The sequence below is a fragment of the Ovis aries genome, chromosome 4 (assembly GCF_016772045.2).
Source record: "Ovis aries strain OAR_USU_Benz2616 breed Rambouillet chromosome 4, ARS-UI_Ramb_v3.0, whole genome shotgun sequence".
NCBI classification, from domain to species: Eukaryota; Metazoa; Chordata; class Mammalia; order Artiodactyla; family Bovidae; genus Ovis; species Ovis aries.
The window spans coordinates 105418790-105438063 of NC_056057.1; the positions used below are offsets into that span (position 1 = coordinate 105418790).

Consider the following 19274-nt stretch of genomic DNA (forward strand, 5'->3'; position numbering starts at 1 on the left):
TTCCCGAGCCGGCGGGCGGGCGGTCCCGGAAGACGCGCGTCGCGCGGCCTGGGCGTCGGGATCCCTGCTCCCCGGCCCCCCCGGGTCCGGATCCCCGGTCCTCGGACCCCCGGCCCCTCCGAGTCCCTATCTCCGGTACTCCGCTCCGCGACCCTCCGCTCCCCTTCCCCGCCCCTGGCGCCCAGACCTCCACTGCCCTTGGGACCTCGGCTCTCTGGAGCCCCCACCCGACTCCTCCCCACCGCGCGCTCGCTGCCTTGGTCCTCGACCGTTCGCGCTGCCCCCGCCCCCGGCCCCAGCTCTCCACCCCTCGCCTTATCTGGTTCTTCCTCACCCCCATCAGGCTCTCCGCACCGCGGCCCTCCGATCGGTCCCCCTCGCGCCCCTCTCCGCGCAGCCCTGCTGCGTCCTGGCCCTCGGCGGGTGCACTCTGGCGCCGGCGGGCGTGCGCGGTGACCCTGCGGTCGCCCGGCTCCGTCTCCGCCCGCGCGGCCACCTCGCGCAGGTCACGTCCCTGTCCTGGGGACTGCACACGGGCGGCCAGGTCTGCGCGCCCCCTTCATCTCGCTGCTGCCCCGCTCTTAAACGGAATACTCGGCGGAGGCCCGGACTCATGTCGTCCTTGCGGAAAGAAGGAACATAGATGGGCCCTCCTTAAGTGGAGGCAGGCAGCCGAGGCCGTGACCTCTGGGAGAGGATGGTGACCCCCTGGCGCTTCTCTCTCAGGGTCTGCTTGGCGCACTTGAGAGGTTTTGCGCTCAGAAAGGAACTCGGCCTTCTGAGACCCTCTGGGGGCTGTCGCAAGGCTAGACTCTGTTGGCTTCTGCTTGGCACTTTGCCCAAACTCGTCTCCACCTGTGAGGACATTGGCAAGGGGGCTCCGGAGAGCGTACGTCGACAGACCACCAGTTGGAGTGACCTGGCTGAAAATGGGCCGCTGGAAAGAGTCCCTACGGAGGGGCGGCTGGGCTGGCTCCTCCTGCACGTGCGCATCTGGCTCAGAGCAGGGGCTCTCTTGGTGAAATTCTTCCCCCTCCTCCTACTCTATCCCCTCACCTATCTGGCTCCCAGTGTCTCCAGTCTCTGGCTCCACCTGCTTCTGAAAGCCACCGAGACCTCGGGCCCCACCTACATCAAGTTGGGCCAATGGGCCAGCACCCGGCGGGATCTCTTCTCAGAGGCGTTCTGCGCCCAGTTCTCCAGGCTGCACGTCCAGGTGTCGCCCCATCCTTGGACTCACACCGAACACTTCCTGCGCCAGGCCTTTGGGGAGGACTGGGAGAGGGTCCTCTTCTTTGAGAAGCAGGAGCCAGTGGGTTCCGGCTGCGTGGCCCAAGTGTACAAAGCGCGAGCCAATCCTGCCTTCCTGGAGAACGACAGCATCCAGAGACTGGCTACGGCCTCCAAACTGCAGCTCTCCTCGGAAACTGGGGCAGCTGGGGGGCTGGGCGAGCTCTCTGGACGCCTGGAGAAGGCGGGGAGGCCTCAAGAGAGTCTTGCCGACCAGTCGTTTGTAGAAAGGCTGCTCTTCCCTAAAGCGGACCTGGTTGGATCCAATGCATCCTTGTCTCAGGCTTCAGGGACCGCCCATGAACAGGAGCCAGATCACCTCGTCCCCGTGGCCGTGAAAGTAAGTGTTCTGATGTTTGCAGCCAGGCCCTCCCATCTCTAAAACCTCACCAACTCCACGGGGCTACCCAGGTCAGGATACAACCCTTTGCAAATTACCCCATGGTGCCTTCCGTTGATTTCTTTCAGCTTGACCATTATCTGAGTACCTGTGACACACAAGCTGTTTGATTTCTTGGCTTGAAGGAGAGTGATGCGAATGGCCTGAAAAAGGAAGATGAAGAGGCTGTGGAGTTGGCTGTCTCTGCGGGGGGAGGACCCATCATCCATCCGGCTGACCTCTTGGCTCTGGGGTCAGGATAAATGGGAGACAGACTAGGTTAGGTGTTACTGTGGCAAATCCAAGAGGGCAGCGTTCATTTTTACAACATCAGCTTCCTTCTCGGTTCATTTCCAGTTACCCCTGCCCGGCTCCATCATCTCTCCTCTCCACACCTTTCCATTCCTGATCCGAACACCCCCAGGAGAACTAGCGGTCCTAGTAGCCAATACCCTGGTGCTCTCACCCTCACAGAAAAATCCCTCCCATGGGTGCCTCACTGAGACAGGCTGAATTCATAATTTCCAAGGGGAGAGCCTGACCTGGCCTTTTATAATTGCTGCAAATGAGTCGCAACATCAGGCATGTTTAGGAAACACTTGTCCAAAGTATCTTTAAGTTTCCCTTTGCTCTGTGGGAGACTAAAGGAGTAGATGTGCCATCAAGTCAGATGCTTTATTTCATATGTATGAGGTACCTGAGATGGGCATTTTTTTTTTTAAACAGGTTCAAAAAAACATTTGCTTATTTATTTGGCTGTGCTGGTTCTTAGCTGTGGCACGCGGGATCTCCTTCTCCCAACAAGGGTTGAACCTGGGCCCCCTGCAGTGGGAGCCCAGAGACTTAGCCACTGGATCACCAAGGAAGTCCCTGGACTAGTTTTTCTTACATGTTTATTTACATTCCACTTTATTCTGAAAAGGATTTGTGGTGGAGGTAGAGGCTGTGATCTGCGTGTTTTAAATGATGGAACAGGAGGCTGAGAAGAGGCTTAGTGGCCAGTCCAGTTTCATACAGGAGATGAGTTATAGAACTGGAGTGTTTGAAACCCAGAGCTCTTTGCATCTCACCTCTGGAGTCCTGTGACTCTAGAGCAGTATTTTGCAGGCTTGGGACTACCTGACCCAGTTACCTGGACACTCAGTAAAATGCACATTTCCACCCCGCCTCCCAGCCAGTCTGATTCAGTAGGTCCTGGAGGAGGCTGGGGCTCCACACTTTTACCAAGCAGCCTATGTTGGCTTTTATGCTCGCTGATGTTTGGGAGCCGCTGATCTAAGCTCAGTGTATCTGGAAGGGAGGCCAACCTATTCTTCCCAGCAAAGCTGAGTGCCGCTCAGGGGAGCAGCCCTCCTGTCCACTCAGGAAGGCACAAAGGAATGGGTGTTGGACTTGCTTCCCCTCGGCCAGCTGATTGTCCTTTTTTTTGCTGGGGGGTGGTGGGGGGGACGTTGCCTGCACCACAAGGCACATGTGACCTTCATTTCTCAACCAGGGATCGAACCTGCACCCCCTGCATTGGAAGCACAGAGTCTTAACTGCTGAATTGCCAGGGAAGTCCCCTAGACCTCTTTTGATGGTGGGACCCAGCCCTGGCTAGGCAAATGTGCCCTCCTGATTGATCCCTCCTCTGTCTCACTGTTGCTCTCCTGGCAGGTGTTGCACCCCGGCCTGCTCGCTCAGGTGCAGATGGACCTGCTGCTGATGAAGATGGGCAGCCGGGTCCTCGCACTTTTGCCAGGAATCAAGTGGCTCAGCTTGCCTGAGATCGTGGAAGAATTTGAGAAGCTCATGGTGCAACAGGTGAATTCGCCTTCTCTCAATCGTAAATAGCACATGACAGTTTTTGCTGTTAGTAGCTGCTTAGTAAATGCTGAATGGATGAGCATTTTCCCAGGGCACTATGGCTAATGTAGAATATTAGTCAGGATAGGTGATGCTAGCTGATATAACAGAGAATATCCAAACCTCAGTGAGTTAAGGCAGCAAGGTTATTTCTTGCTATTCTGTGGAAGTTCCATGCAGGTAAACTGAGGGAGCAGGTGGGAGTTCCACTCCACTGTTATTCAGGGACCCAGTTTCCTCCAAAATTAGTCATCTAGGGTCAGTGTGGAGTGGGGAGAGAGACCATGAAGGGTCACATAAAGGATTCTGTGGCCAGGCCTGGAAATGATGAACCTCACTTCTTCCCAGGCTACATGTCAGGCCCAGTGTAACTACAAGGAAACTTGGGGAAGGCGGTCTTGCATAGAGCCTGGGCTGCAAATGAAGAGTCTGGTGGAACAGACAGCATTGTCTGTGCTGCAGTCAATGGCCGCACTCCAGGAGGAGAAGAATCAGGGAAGTCACATACTGTGCCTTGGTTTTCCTTTGTTTCTGGGGTTTAATGAGTAGACAAGGGCCCTGTGCAGGGCCTTTGGGACACCTGTTTAAGGAAACAGACTCAGTAGACCCAGTGGAGTCACTCAGGGCTCCAAGGAGCCATCTGTGCTGGTTTCCTGGTGGTTGGCACAGAAATTGACAGGCTTTCAGAGGCCATGTGCCCAGTCTTCATTTATGTCATCTGACTTAGGGTTTTAAGCCCCAGTGATGTATTTTCATGTTTAGAAAGCTTGGCTTTATGATATAAAGGTGTCTCTTTTGATAATAAAAGAAAATTAAAACAGAAAAATAGCTGCTGTTCCACCACCCATCTTGGTGTTAATACTTTCAGTTCCACCAACCACTTGAGCTTCAGTTCTGCTTCAAGAAGTCTGATATGCATTGTGAGATCCCATCACTTCAAGTTCAGACCTCTATAGCTCTACAACTCACCCCATTTTGCCTCAAAAATCAACTCTTCCTACCAGCTGTAGCTCTCGATGGTCTCATAATGCTGCCTGGCTTGAAAGCTTAGAGTCTGGGTGTATGTAGGGGGATGTATGTTCATTTATAAATTCATACAACAAGTATTAAAAACTCTATTAAGATCTGGTGAACTAAGAAAACACGTGGGGTTCCCTGAATCTCCTGTGATGGTGGGACCCAGTCCTGGCTGGGCAAATGTGCCCTCCTGATTGGTCCCAAGAAGTATATATTGGGAGGAGGAGGGCTGATGTGAAATATTTGTAGCACAAGTGCTAGTTACAATAGGAGTTCTTATGGGTTCAGCTGGGCTTAGCCGAGGCCCAGCAGAGGAAGTGGTTATTCCACCCTGCGGGTCCAGGCTCCCCAGACTTGAGCGGAGTCTTGAAAGGAGTGTCTGCAGTTAGACCCAATGGGGGAAGAACACTCGAGTCAGGTGGAGTACAGAAGGCACTCAGAGGGGAAGTGTTAGGCGGGCTGGGACATTCCTGGTCTACAGATTGGGTGCAGCCGGAGTTTGGGGCTGTGAAAGAAGGAGGCTGTATCACAAGAGATGAACCTGGAGGGAGAAGCTGGGCCCGGACCATGTCCCACCTTGGACGTCATCCTAACCAATGCAGGCTCCATCCTGCAGGTGGTGGGGGGCACCAGCAGATGAATTATAGAGAGGGGAGGTGGGGGACAGGGAGCCCAACTAAGACACCTCTGTTGGGGTTCAGGTGACTGGTTTCGAGTCACCTTGGGAGGAACAGTGGGGTAGAAAAGAACAGCTCTGAGCATGAGGGCTGCAGAGCTAATGGCAGTGGGTCTCCCATGGGTGTGAAGGGTGAGAGAGAAGGAATCCTCTGCAGGGACTCCCGGGGGCGGGTTGAATGTGAACTCTGGAAAGTTCTCCAGTGTCTCTGCTGTCTGCAGCTTGGAGTCATGTGGTGGGGAGGGTTAGGGGGTCAGGACTTCCGGGGCAGCCCTCACCCTCAAGTGTCCTGGGAGTTCTGCAGGAGGTTAGCTGGGGCAGGCAGGTGAGTCTCGGGCTCTGCCAGCTCTTGCGGGGTTCAGCGTTGCTGTCCCTGGCCCAGACTACCCCCTCCCTCACCTCTTCTCTCCACTTGTCTGTAGATCGACCTGCGGTACGAGGCTCGGAATCTCGAACTCTTCCAGTGCAACTTCCTGAATGTGAACTCCGTCAAATTCCCTACGCCTCTGCGTCCCTTTGTCACCAAGGATGTCCTGGTGGAGACATACGAAGTAAGAATGAGAGCTTCCCTAGCCGTTTGCCCTTTACTCACATCCAGGTTGTCTCTGCTGCACAGGAATGCTTGAGTCTGAGAGGGGTTTGGAGCCACCTGAGGGTGGGAGGTAGGGCAGCAAGGCGGGAAGAGCCTGGCCCTGCCCTCAGACTTGCCGGAAGTCTGCTCTGCCAATTGTATCTGATTCGGGTTTTTCCCTACGCTGTTACAAAACACCCGAATGACTTTTTTGGCCAACCCAGAATTTGCTGGGTGGCTTCAGTTACCTCCTGTAGAACAGCAGGATACCCCTCCTGCCTCGTAGGAGTCAATGACACATTGAATGCAAAATGCCCTCCACACAGAGGAAGGGCCTCATGGCCTTAGCTGTCTTCTGGTCCAGCTTCCTTTGTAAAGATGGTAATGAGACCCAGGGGAGTGGCCTGAATGACCCACTGTTACTAGCTGTGTGACTTTGAGCAAGTTACTTAAACTCTCTGGGCTTTAGTTCTTTAATTCGTTAATTAAGGATTACAGGATCTATCTCAACAGGCTGCTTTGACAATTAAATAACCGACCTGTATCAAGTGCCTATGGAGCAGCTCCCCTTTCTTCTCTCTTCCTTTTCTTTCTCCTCCAGTGAGGTCACAGAGCTCCTTCGTGTCCCTGTTGGCTGATTCTTGACTAGAAACAAGCTCACCCTGACCTCACAGCCTCTCTTACCTGTGGGTGGCAGTCAGTGGGTTTCCTCCCTGGGGAAACTATGGGACTTGTTGAGACAGAAGGGAAGCGTAAATGTCGATTACAACTCACTTGTGGGTGACGGATTCACAGGTGTTCTAGGAAAGGAAAAACGCTTCGGGTCGCTCCCCAGTCAGAGGGAAGGCAGGGCCTGTGTGTCCCCTGGAGGATGAGGAGCCGTGCAGTCGCGGGCTGTGCGGCTGAAGCAGTTCTCACCCCGTCTTCCTCACAGGAGAGTGTGCCCGTGTCCAGCTACCAGCACGCAGGGATTCCCTTGGATGTGAAGAGGAAGATTGCGCAGCTGGGGATCAACATGCTCCTGAAGATGGTGAGCTCACGATGGGGAGCCTCTCCGCCTTGTCCTGGATCTCCGGGAACTCGCCGTCACACTGGAAGCTTTTTTGTGCATGGCCTGGTGGAGGTGGGATGGTGAGGCTGACTCAGCCTGGAGTAGCTCTGGTCTCTCCGCAGATATTTGTGGACAACTTCGTCCACGCGGACCTTCACCCCGGGAACATCCTCGTCCAGGGCGCCGACGGTCTCGCCCAGGGCCCAGAGGCGCGGCTGCAGCGGGTGGACGTCTGCGAGGCTCTGGCAGTGGCTGTGTCGCCGGCCCGCTGCCCGCTGCGCCTGGTGCTGCTGGACGCCGGCATCGTGGCCGAGCTGCAGGCCGCTGACCTGAGGAACTTCCGGGCTGTCTTCATGGCTGTGGCCATGGGCCAGGTGAGGCCTGCCAGGCCCCGGAGGGGAGGGGAGGGGCGGGGTTGGAGCCAAGTTTTTTTTTAACCACCAGCCTCCTCAGGGTTTGTCATTTTTGTTAATGCTGGCATTTGCCAAGGGTGCTCCCGAGAGAGGAAAGAGGGAGGAGGAAGAGGAGCCCAGATGAAGCCACTGAGGGTCCGTAGACAGAACAGGCTTGTTCCTGGCAGCTCATGGTTTAGGATGATGGGAGGAAATGCCTCCTTCTCAAGTGATGTTCTGGTGGTTTCTGTTCCTTCCTCAGTCACTATACATTTGGGCTTTGGAAATGCTAGCTTCTTGACTAACAGCGGCCCCAAGTGTGTGCTATCTGCTCTGAGAAGGTGGGGCTGGAAAGAAGCAGCGGCTCAGGGAACCTACTCTCCAGGTGCGGGAAGACACCTAGGGCAGGAGGAGATGACTGGTTTTCACTTCTCATCCCACTCCTCTGAGGGGCTCCTGTGGTTGAGAATTATTATTTAGGAAAAGGGACTCAGCGAAACCTCTATGAGAGTCAGCCTAAAGTGCCACATCAAGGGGGGCAGTGAATTCTCCAGCAGGAAAGACCCGGGAAAGATGGAGCTGGATGGACTTCCCTGGTGGTCCGCACTTCCAGTGCAGGGGGCCTGGCTTCAGTTCCTGGTCAGGGAAATAGATCCCACATGCTGGGACTAAGAGTCTGCATGCCGTAACCAAAGGTCCCATGTGCCGCAACTAAGACCTGATGCGGGAAAATAAAACAAAACCTGGGAAAAAAGGGCAAAATTGAGAGACGCCCCTGCTTAGGAGGCTTCTGGGGTGGGGGGAGGGGTGGTGGTGGGTAGACCAGAGGCTTGAGTCTGAGCCAGTTTGAAAGTGTCCCCTGGGCCAAGGCTAAAGACCGAGGTGCAGTGGTGGGTGGAGGCTGGGAGGTGCTCCTCTGCACAGGTTTGGGCAAAGGAAGAAGGTCACAGTCAAGGAGGAAGAGCTTGGCTCCCTGGCCATGACCAAGGGGGCCAGGTGGGTGTTAGGAAGACCTTGGAGCATCCTGGGTGGAGGAGGAGCCAGCAGGCTGTGAGTGGGGAATTCTGCTGGGGCACGAAGACCGCCCTCGAGGAGTCCGTCCTGGAGGCAGGCCTCTAGGCCAGGCCGGTTAGTTGGCAAGCAGTGCTGTGAGGAGCGTGAGCAGCAGGGCCCAGGCTCAGCCACTGGGCCTTTGTGGCTTCAGAGACAATGGAGACCACGCAGCTCCGGCCTCTGATTGTGCTGAGCACAGGTGGGGCCTCGCCGACCGAGAGAAGCAGCAAAAGGCTTTGATTGATGACCAGGTATTATTGGAAGGCAGCGAGGTAAAGTTTAAAATGGATGGGGAGGTGGGGCGCAAAAGCAGAAGGGTAGAGAAACTGGGGTGGAAAGAACTAGGATCTGAAGACGTTTGGGCAGAGAATCCAGGATTAGGCCCTCTTGATTCTAGCATGTTTTTTTTCCATCTTCCAGGGCCAAAGGGTGGCTGAGCTCATCCTGCACCACGCCCGGGCCAGCGAGTGCGAGGACGTGGAGGAATTTAAGGCTGAGATGGCCCGGCTGGTGACCCAGGCCAGGAAGAACACCATTACCCTGGAAAAGGTGAGCAGGCCACTGGAGGGCTGGGGTTCTGGGGTGTTTACCAAACTTGCCCTTGGACAGCGCAAACTGCAGGTCTAAGGGAGAGGTCATGGGGAGAGGTCTTGAGGGGACTTGAGTTTTTCTTTTTAAAATTTATTTATTTTTAATTGAAGGATAATTGCTTATCCAATATTGTGTTGGTTTTTGCCATACATAACATGAATTGTCCATAGGTATACATATGTCCCCTCCCTCTTGAACCTCACTCCCACCTCCTACCCCATGGCTTGAGTTTTAAGGCAGATAAAGAACAAACCTTTTCCTCTGCCCACATCTTCCATCTGAGCCACCAGGGAAGCCCTTACCTGAAGTGGAGCCCACTTTGAATTCTGGACACAGTCCTAACAAAGCTGATTTTTCTTCCCAAGTTCATTCCCAAGTCCACTCTAGCTGGATCGAGTCAGAACAAGAGGTGGCCCCCGGGCAGTGAGGAGTGGCAGCTGCCTGTCTTATTTATTCCAATGTGATTTCTGTCTGTGCCGGGCATGCTGGGGAAGAGGCCTCCAGGCTGGTTCTCCTGGCGGGGTGGTGGTCTTCGAACTCAGTCATGAGATGGAAGTTGGGCTTGTGTGAATGTAGTCCTTTTGGGGATTTGTCAGGCAGTCCATTTCCGATCACTGGTGTGTGTGTGTGTGTGTGTGGGTGTGGGTGTGTGTGTGTGGGTGTGGGTGTGGGTGTGGGTGAGGGGCAGGTAAGGGAGAGAAGTGGTTCCCAGTAGCTCTCAGGCTCTTTGTTCTGTTTTCCAGCTTCAAGTTTCCAGCCTTCTCTCGAATGTCTTTAAGTTGCTGATGACTCACAAGGTGAGGCCTGGGCGGGGAGCCTGCGCTCTGGCCAGGCAGGAGGGAGGTCTGTGGGGAAGGCAGGCGGCCTCAGGGTTGTGGCAGGCTTTTCTCTTACGGGAGATCTCTTTCAGAAATTGTGCTGCACACCGATCCCTCTGCTGAGAGTGCTGTTTCTACTCCCTGATGTCCAGCAAGGTTTTTCTTTGATCCCATTGTAACCCTACATTGGTGGGGTTTTGGGGGAAAAACTTTATGCTTTCTAAGAGTTTTGACAAGTTCTATTTTAAAAAGGAATTTAATCTCATGTTAGGATTAGGGAAAGCTTTCATCATTGCTGGGGGCTGGCTTGGAGAGAACTGGGAATGAAAACACACTCCTGGGAGTTCATTTGCTCAGGACAGGGAGGGTGAGGCTCATAGCCAGCTCGGTGCCCACCAGCTCTGACCTGGGCAGCCTCTCCAAGTCCCCGGAGGCTGCCAGGAGGGCCAGGTGAGGCCATGACATGGTGATCAGTGCGCTTTGACCTCCCTTTAGCCACCTAATTCAGTTGTATAACATCTATTAGTATCTGATTTAATCCCAACATTCCTTGAGGCTGGCACCAAGCAACTCGCTCTGGCCCCTGAAGCCACCTGACCAGGGAGCCCCACTTCCAGTGACTTTGTTCTTTAGACCTGGGGCTCCCATTGGTACACAGCCTTCCTCACACACTGTGTGGGACACACGGTTGCCAGTGCTTTAGATGTTTGTTGTTGTCATTGTGATTCCTAAGGGAGGAGAGCAGAGAGAGGGCCAAGTACAGCCATTCTCTTCAAATATTTCACCAGGCACTTAATTTTAAAATAATTAAAAATTTTAAAACTACGGTTAAAAACTAATATACAGTTTACCCCTGCCCGCCTCCAAGTGTCAACCACATCCACACAGTTGTATAACAGATCTCTAGATCTCTAATAAAACCCAGTTCCTACTGAACAAAAACTCCATGTCTCTCTTCCCTGAGCCCCTGGCAAGCACCAGGTCCATGGTTTTGATGACTCTTGATTTTTCCTATAAGTAGGATCATATGGTGTTTGTCCTTCCGTGACTGGCTTATTTCACTCAATGGAGTGTTCTTGAGGTTCATGCATGTTGTAGCAGACGACAGGATTTCCTTTTTAAAGACTAAATAATATTCCATTGTATGTATTTAACCATATTTTCTTTATTTGTTCATCCTCTGATGGACATTTGGGCCACTTGTACTTCTTGGCTACTAAGAACAATGCTGCAGTGAACACCAGTATGCTAATATTTCTTTGAGATCCTGGTTTCAAATTCTTTTGGACATTTATACAGAATTGGGATTGCTAGATGATATAGGTTTTAAAATTTTTTTATTGAAGTATAGATTTATACAGGGCTTCCCTGGTGGCTCAGAGGGTAAAGTGTCTGTCTGCAATGTGGGAGACCTGGGTTCCATCCCTGGGTTGGGAAGATCCCCTGGAGAAGGAATGGCAGTCCAGTCCAGTATTCTTGCTTGGAGAATCCCATGGATGGAGGAGCCTGGTAGGCTACAGTCCACAGGGTCACAAAGGGTTGGACATGTCTGAGCGGCTTCACTTTCTTATAGATTTATACATATTATTATTATATATATATATTTTTAGCTTTTAAGGAAGCTCCATACTGTTTTCCAGTTCAGTTCAGTTCAGTTGCTCAGTCGTGTCCGACTCTTTGTGACCCCATGAATTGCAGCACGCCAGGTATCCCTGTCCATCACCAACTCCTGGAGTTCACTCAGACTCACGTCCATCAAGTCAGTGATGCCATCCAGCCATCTCATCCTTTGTCATCCCCTTCTCCTGCCCCCAATCCCTCCCAGCATCAGAGTCTTTTTCCAGTGAGTCAACTCTTCGCATGAGGTGGCCAGAGTACTGGAGTTTCAGCTTTAGCATCATTCCTTCCAAAGAAATCCCAGGGCTGATCTCCTTCAGAATGGATTGGTTGGATCTCCTTGCAGTCCAAGGGACTCTCAAGAGTCTTCTCCAACACCACAGTTCAAAAGCATCAATTCTTCGGTGCTCAGCCTTCACAGTCCAACTCTCACATCCATACATGACCACAGGAAAAACCATAGCCTTGACTAGATGGACCTTAGTCGGCAAAGTAATATCTCTGCTTTTCAATATGCTATCTTGGTTGGTCATAACTTTTCTTCCAAGGAGTAAGCGTCTTTTAATTTCACGGCTGCAGTCATCATCTGCAGTGATTTTGGAGCCCCGAAAAAATAAAGTCTGACACTGTTTCCCCATCTATTTCCCATGAAGTGATGGGACCGGATGCCAAAGTCTACACAATTTTACACTCCCACCATGAGTGTGCATATGTAACATGCTGCTTTCTTCTGATTTGCTCATCTGACCCCTCAGACAACTTTTTGGGCCTTAACTGAGACAAAGACCCTTTAACTTTCATCAAAGGTTATTTCCCCATGAGCCGTCCTTCCGTTTCCTGACCTGTCCACCTGAAAGCAGATTCCTGTTCTAGGTTTAAATCCTGGCTCAACTCTTCCTCATGTGGGCTTCCCTGGTGGCTCAGTGGTTAAGAAGCCTCTTGTCAATGCAGGAGACATAAGTTCAACTCCTAGTTTGGGAAGATCCCCTCCAGTATTCTTGCGTGGGAAATCCCATGGACAGAGGAGCCTGGCGGGCTATAGTCCATGGGATCCCAAAAGAGTCGAACATGACTTAGTGACTAAAACAAACAACAGACTCCTCTTCACCCAGAGGACTTGAGCAAATCACTCAGCCGCCCTGAGCCTTAGCTTCCTTATCTACTGAATGGGCATAATGAAGTACTTTTGAGGATTAACTGGGTAATCCATGTAAACTATTATTACTGTTAACCTGGCTCCAAAGGGGAAGAAACCCTGCTATATTTGAGCAAAGCCAAATGTGCTTGGTCTCAAAAAGACTACTATGGATTTCAAAGAATGACCCATATTTAGATTTATAGTTTCTGGTGGTGTTTGTTGTTTAGTCAATAAGTTGTATCTGACTCTGTGTGACCCATAGCCTGTAGCCCACCAGGCTCCTCTGTCCATGGAATTCTCTAGGCAAGAATACTGGAGTGGTAGCCATTCCCTTCTCCAGGGGATCTTCCCAACCCAAGGATTGAACCCAAGTCTCCTGTATTGGCAGGCAGGTTCTTTACTGCTGAGCCACCAGGGAAGCCCAGTTTCTAGTGTACCTGTGAACTTGTCACTTTAGTATTTTTTAAGTCATCCACACTCACACACCTCCCTTAAAGAAGAGCTGTATACACTGCATCCCCAGATGTTTTCTTACTATTTCTAGTGGGTGGGGGATTGGGTGAATAGATGAGATGGTGGGGAAAATGACTGGATAGGGAAAAGAATGTTCAGTTCAGTTCAGTCACTCAGTCATATCTGACTCTTTGCTACCCCATGGACTATAGCACGCCAGGCTTCTCTGTCCATCACCAACTCCTGGAGCTTACTCAGACTCATGTCCATTGAGTCAGTGATGCCATCCAACCATCTCATCCTCTGTCCTCCCATTCTCCTCCTGCCTTTAATCTTTCCCAGCATCAGGGTCTTTACCAATGAGTCAGTTCTTCATATCAGGTGGCCAAAGTATTGAAGTTTCAGCTTCAGCATCAGTCCTTGCAATGAATACTCAGGACTGATTTCCTTAGGATGGACTGGTTGGACTCTCAAGGAACTCTCAAGAGTCTTCTCCAAAACCACAGTTCAAAAGCATCAATTCTTCAGTGCTCAGCTTTCTTTATAGTCCAACTCCCACATCCATACATGACCACTGGAAAACTATAGCTTTGACCAGACAGACCTTTGTTGGCAAAGTAATGTCTCTGCTTTTGAATATGCCGTCTGGGTTGGTCATAACTTTTCTTCCAAGGAGCAAGTGTCTTTTAATTTCATGGCTGCAGTCACCATGTGCAGTGATTTTGGAGCCCAGAAAAATAAAGTCTTTCACTGTTTCCACTATTTCCCCATCTATTTGCCATGGAGTGATGGGACTGGATGCTGTGATCCTAGTTTTATAAATGTTGAGTTTTAAGCCAACTTTTTCACTCTTCTTCACTTTCATCAAGAGGCTCTTTAGTTCTTCTTCACTTTCTGCCATAAGGGTGGTGTCATCTGTGTATCTGAGATTATGGATATTTCTCCTGGCAATCTTGATTCGAGCTTGTGCTTCATCCAGCTAATTAAGCAGGGTGTACAAGGTTAATTAGCCTCGATGTACTCCTTTCCCAATTTGGAACCAGTCTGTTGTTCCAAGTCCAGTTCTAACTGTTGCTTCTTGACCTGCATACAAATTTCCCAGGAGGCAGGTCAGGTGGTCTGTTATTTCCATCTCTTGAAGAATTTTCCAGTTTGTTGTGATCCACACAGTCAAAGACTTTGGCGTAGTCAATAAAGCAGAAGTAGATGTTTTTCTGGAACTCTCTTACTTTTTTGATGATCCAGCAGATGTTGGCAATTTGATCTCTGGTTCCTCTGCCTTTTCTAAATCCAGCTTGAATGTCTGGAAGTTCACAGTTCACGTACTGTTGAAGCCTGGCTTGGAGAATTTTGAGCATGACCTTGCTAGCATGTGAGATAAGTGCAACTGTGTGGTAGTGGGAACATTCTTTGGCATTGTCTTTCTTTGGGATTGGAATGAAACCTGACCTTTTCCAGTCCTGTGGCCACTGCTGAGTTTTCCAAATTTGCTGGCATATTGAGTGCAGCACTTTCAGAGCATCATCTTTCAGGATTTGAAATAGCTCCACTGGAATTCCATCACCTCCACTAGCTTTGTTTGTAGTGATGCTTCCTAAGGTCCACTTGACTTCACATTCCAGGATGTCTGGCTGTAGGTGAGGGATCACACCATTGTGGTTTTCTGGGTCATGAAGATCTGGGTCATACAGTGTATTCTTAGAAAATATACATTTCTGGGTCCTGAAGTGTATTCTTGCCACTTCTTCTTAATATCTTCTGTTTCTGTTAGGTCCATACCATATCTGTCCTTTATCTGTAAGAATGTTACATAGATGATAAAAATCATCTGGGCAGGCGCACGATGTCAGGAGTGGATGTTGCTCTGTTAACTCAGGATACTCTCCGTCTATCCGTGGGCTTCAGAAAGAACCCGTTTCTCTGTTTCAGGTAAAGCTTGAGAGCAACTTTGCCTCAATCGTGTTTGCCATCATGGTGCTGGAGGGGCTTGGCCGCTCACTGGACCCTAAACTGGACATCCTGGAGGCAGCGAAGCCCTTCCTTCTAAAAGGACTAGTGACCTCCCGCTGACAGCAGCAGTGGGGGCTTCCTCTCGGAACAAGAGGCCGCTCCCAACAGCCTCTCCTGTGGCAGCTTGGACGTCCTAGATCTGGGATTGTAGAGGGCCTGCCGCTGTGTTTCACCCTGGTTTGGTTTCAAGCATCTGTTTCCAAAGGTCTGGGATTGCTGGGGAAGTGAAAGGAGGAAGGGTCCTGACAGCTCAGGCATGGAAGGGCCTGGTGTCAGAGAAACTGTTACAGGGAAAACATTCTCTGGAGGAGGACGAATAAACTTAGTTATTTTGTTTTCTGGGTTTTTTCTCTTCTCTTCTTAACCTCCATACTCCTGGATCAGGTTGGTCTTCCTGGTCCTTTCCAGACTCTGATATTTAGGTTAGAAAATGTCACAGAACCCTGTAGACCCATGGTTTCCAAATTTTGGGGCGGCGTGGCACATACCATGCCAGATCTTAGTTTCCTGACCAGGGATTGAACCCATGCCCTCAGCACCGAGTCCTAACCACTAAACCACCAGGGAATCCCCCCAACTATTTTGTGTTGTTTTTATGTTTTGTTTTTCCCCCTCAAATGTTTTGATTATGTGCCCTGTGGGTAAACGATTGCATATATTTATATATACATTCACATACAATTTATTTACAAGGTTTATACAGGTTCTACCATCACCAGCAAATCTCTGAAGACACAGCTTACACTTAGGGCATGTTTCACTGTATCTCAAATTATCCTTTTGATAATTAAAATCTTTTTTACCAATCTTGCTAAATTTTATTATAATGTAAAAGAAAAAAAAAACCAATGATAAATGGTTAATGTGACATACTAGAGACAGGAACAGAGTCAGCTCCACTTCAAAAAGTTTCCCTGTGCTCACATATTAGCATTTAGATACTGGTTTTTCTGAGCATTCTACAGAGCTAATTTTGGTTAATATTAACAAATAGATAATATAGTCAGTACATTCCTGTTAGAGCTTCCCTGGTGGCTCAGACGCTAAAGAATCTGCCTGCAGTACTGGAGACCCTGGTTCAATCCCTGGATCAGGAAGATCCCCTGAAGAAGGGCATGACAGCCCACTCTAGTATTCTTGCCTGGGAAACCCCATGGACAGAGGAGCCTTGGGAGGCTATAGTCCATGGTGTCACAGAGAGCCACTGAGTGGCTAACACTTTCACATCCTGTTAACCAGGACTTGAAGTTTGCAGTAGCACCCAGCGACACTCCAGCAGTGAAGGAAAACAAAGGGTGGCCATTGCCTGGCCCTCTGCACTGGGCCAGCGCACAGGCCATTCTCTCCAAGCTGCTCTGACACGTGGCTGGCCCGCATGGACTTAGAGCATCCCAGGGTCAGTTTGTAGAGTGGATATTAATAAAGCTTAATTTCTTAATTTTGTTTAAAAGTAATGTTTTTTCCAGCATCCCAGTGGATTCTCCTGCTTGTTTTGGAGACAGTGAGTGGAAAGTCAAGACTTCCTGCTCTCTGAGTCCTGCTTTGACCGCAGGACTAGATTCTCCCATTCTTTCCTTCTTAAGGATAAAGTTCCTGTCTTTTAGGGAACAACTGAGAACAGAAGTTATCTTTAGATGTTGGACAGAGATTCCCTTGGTGCAGTTTTTTTTTTAGAGGGGTGGAGATGTTATTGGCACTTCCCAAGTCTTGAGGGTAGGGCATTTGAGTCAGGCAGTGAGGGCTTGGGGGCTCCAGGTAACCCTGTTCAGCTCCCTCCTCATGGGCAAACCAGCCAGACATTCAGCCCTTTGTGCCGGACAAGAGACGGAGGCACCAACACAGCAATATCTCCCTGAGTGAACAGCAGCACCTCTGAACCTTTCTTGAAAGCCAGTGGATTCCATCAACTTACTGCGATAATCATTAGTTATCTCTCACTGCATACACACTACCCACAAATATAGCAGTTTAATACCTGGTAGTCTCTGCAGGTCAGAAATGTAGGCGAAGCTTGGCAGGTCCTCTGCTCAGTCTTGCACGGCTGCAAGCCTCTTGGGGCTCCACTGGGGCAGGTCTGAATTCAGGCTTACTCACGTTCCTTGTGGGCTGCTGGACCGAGGGCCTCAGTAGCTCAGGAGCCTTTACAGCAGCAACAGAAAATGAACACAGGCTGAACTGAAGAGAAAAAATGGTTATTAATGACTATGCTTTAATACAGGTAATTGGCTGATTTTTAAAATAAGCATCTTAAAAAGGCTAAACTTGATTTATACATTCATCTTCATAAGGAGAAAACATTACTTCATGGGTGTAAGTAAATAAAGGGGCAGTGGGGTGTCACTTGGAAGGGAGATCCCAGTTTAATCCCTCCAAAGTAGAAAGAACAAGGTTCATTTCTGTGTTAAAACTGCTGGAAAGATAAGTTCCTTTCTTCTTTTGGAGACTTAGAGGGAAAGGGCGATCAAGCAACCTTTAAACGTAGAAAATTAGGGAATTCCCTGGCAGTCAGTGGTTAAGACTCAGTGCTTTCACTGCCATGGTCCATGTTCAATCCCTGGTTGCAAAAGAAAGATTCCAAGAGACATGCGTGCAGCCTAAATAAATAAAGAACAAAAGTAGAAAATTAAATAAACATGAAGCCTTGTGAACAAGGTTTTTTTTTTTTTTTTTTTTTTTCCCCTTCCTCATTCCCCTGCAGTGTGCTTTTCTGAGAATCAAAAAGAGGGCCATTGTGCAACCTGCAAAAGGCAGTCAGGGATATTTGCCCTTGGAATTTTTAGAACATGTCTGCAACACAAACATGCGTTGCTGTTACACAAAATAGTGTACTGATTGGGACCCTAAACTTTTCATAGTAAAAAATCAGAATTAGTGATCCAAAACATTAGAGCTAAGGACCCCACAAATGGTCTATAGAACAATACTGTTTTAAATACAAGCCAGCATTAAAGTTAAGTTTTTATTTTGTAATTGAGCAACAAAGATGGGGGGCGGTAAGTGAATTTTAGTTTACCTGAAGAGCTTTTGCAGCCAGGAAAATATTGACAGAGTAATAAAAAATTGCTGAGTACATGCTGTGGGCCAGGTACTCTCTTGAATGGTTGATGAAGGGTACTGAGACCTGGAGAAGTGACTTGTCCAAATGGACAGAGCTAATTGGTGGAGCTGAGGCTGAACTCCGGATCTTCAGACTATCAAGTTCCATGGAGTGTTTTTGTTTAAGCTGCCTTTTTGTTTGTTTGTTTTTTGTGGCTTAGGAATCACAGCATTGTTCTTTCCTAGGAGCAAGGCAGGCAGCTCATAATATGGGCAGAGAGCTCTCTTTGGAAGGATGGAAGACCCTGCTCTCCCCATTCATGAACATCTCTTAATGGTTTGTGCATGTACTAGGAAGGGTAAATAGTGAATGGTAGTCCCAGAGAAAGCCACACTATTGCATATCAGCTGGAAAGTCAACTTGCATCCAGAAAATAGTACATTCTTTCCTACAGTTTATATACTTAGAAGTTAGGACAGGAGAAGGCAGGGGTGGGGAGGGATAGCAGGTGGATTTGGGGAAGGGCATGAGTTCTACAGGGCCAGAGGGTCAATCAGTAAGTTCTCCAGAAAGGTGTGTTGTTTGTTTGCTACGTCGTGTCCAACTCTTTGCGACCTCTTGGACTGCAGCACTCCAGGCTTCCCTGTCCTTCACTGTCTTCCAGAGGAAGCCTTTCTCCAGGGAGAGAGGTTCCTAGCTACTGGGCACATGGAGGCCCATATCTTGCCACAGGAGTGTCAGTTATATTCAATACACTCAAATCCCTAAATTCAGGTCCGTGTTTCTCTCCATAAATTTTCTTTTCTTTTTTTTTTTCTCTCCATAAATTTTCAATTTTTCATGCTTATCACTCAGTGTGAAGTCTTCAGTGCTTGGCAGGTGATCCATTTCAAATCGAAATCTCCAAGGTGTGAGGCTGGCAGGTTAAGTTTATAAAAATCGAGAATTCTTAGGAAAACTATAACCCATAAGTTGGGACACTAAGAATTTGGGAGCTGGGGTTTTCAAGGCTGGAGAAAGGGGTTCTTCAGCTCCCCAAAGTTTGGGAAATTTGGAGTTCATCCAGGACTTAATATAAGGCAATATTAAGAGACAAACGCCAAGAATCCAGGGCTGGCTCAGGATCCAGGGATCGGGAGCGCCGCGTATATTGGGGGCTTGCTAAAATGCAGATTCCTTGGCCCTATCCAGCCATAATAGCTGGGGTCGGACTCCTCGGGATTCTGATACCTCCAGTCCAGCTGCTGACATTTGAGAACCACGGGCTGCGGGTTGGTTATCAAGCTCAGGTTTGCAGAACAGCCATATAACGATGAAGGCTTTAAAGAAATCGTGG

At 49.7% G+C, this 19274-nt stretch overlaps 1 protein-coding gene across 1 annotated transcript; it reads left to right on the forward strand.

Moving 5' to 3' along the window:
• The first annotated feature begins 27 nt into the window (after positions 1 to 27).
• Positions 28 to 15240, forward strand: ADCK2 (aarF domain containing kinase 2). Its single transcript, XM_004008109.5, has 8 exons — positions 28 to 1630; positions 3326 to 3472; positions 5630 to 5758; positions 6713 to 6808; positions 6952 to 7203; positions 8695 to 8823; positions 9609 to 9662; positions 14821 to 15240. The coding sequence occupies exons 1-8, from the start codon at positions 698 to 700 to the stop codon at positions 14959 to 14961; spliced, it is 1881 nt and encodes a 626-aa protein (XP_004008158.3). The 5' UTR covers positions 28 to 697; the 3' UTR covers positions 14962 to 15240.
• The last annotated feature ends 4034 nt before the right edge of the window (positions 15241 to 19274 follow it).

Coding starts and splice junctions, on each gene's coding strand:
- ADCK2 (XM_004008109.5), top strand. CDS start 698: ATGGTGACCCCCTGGCGCTTCTCTCTCAGGGTCTGCTTGGCGCACTTG. Junction 6,809..6,951: donor TCAACATGCTCCTGAAGATG/GTGAGCTCACGA, acceptor GTCTCTCCGCAG/ATATTTGTGGACAACTTCGT. Junction 9,663..14,820: donor AGTTGCTGATGACTCACAAG/GTGAGGCCTGGG, acceptor TCTCTGTTTCAG/GTAAAGCTTGAGAGCAACTT.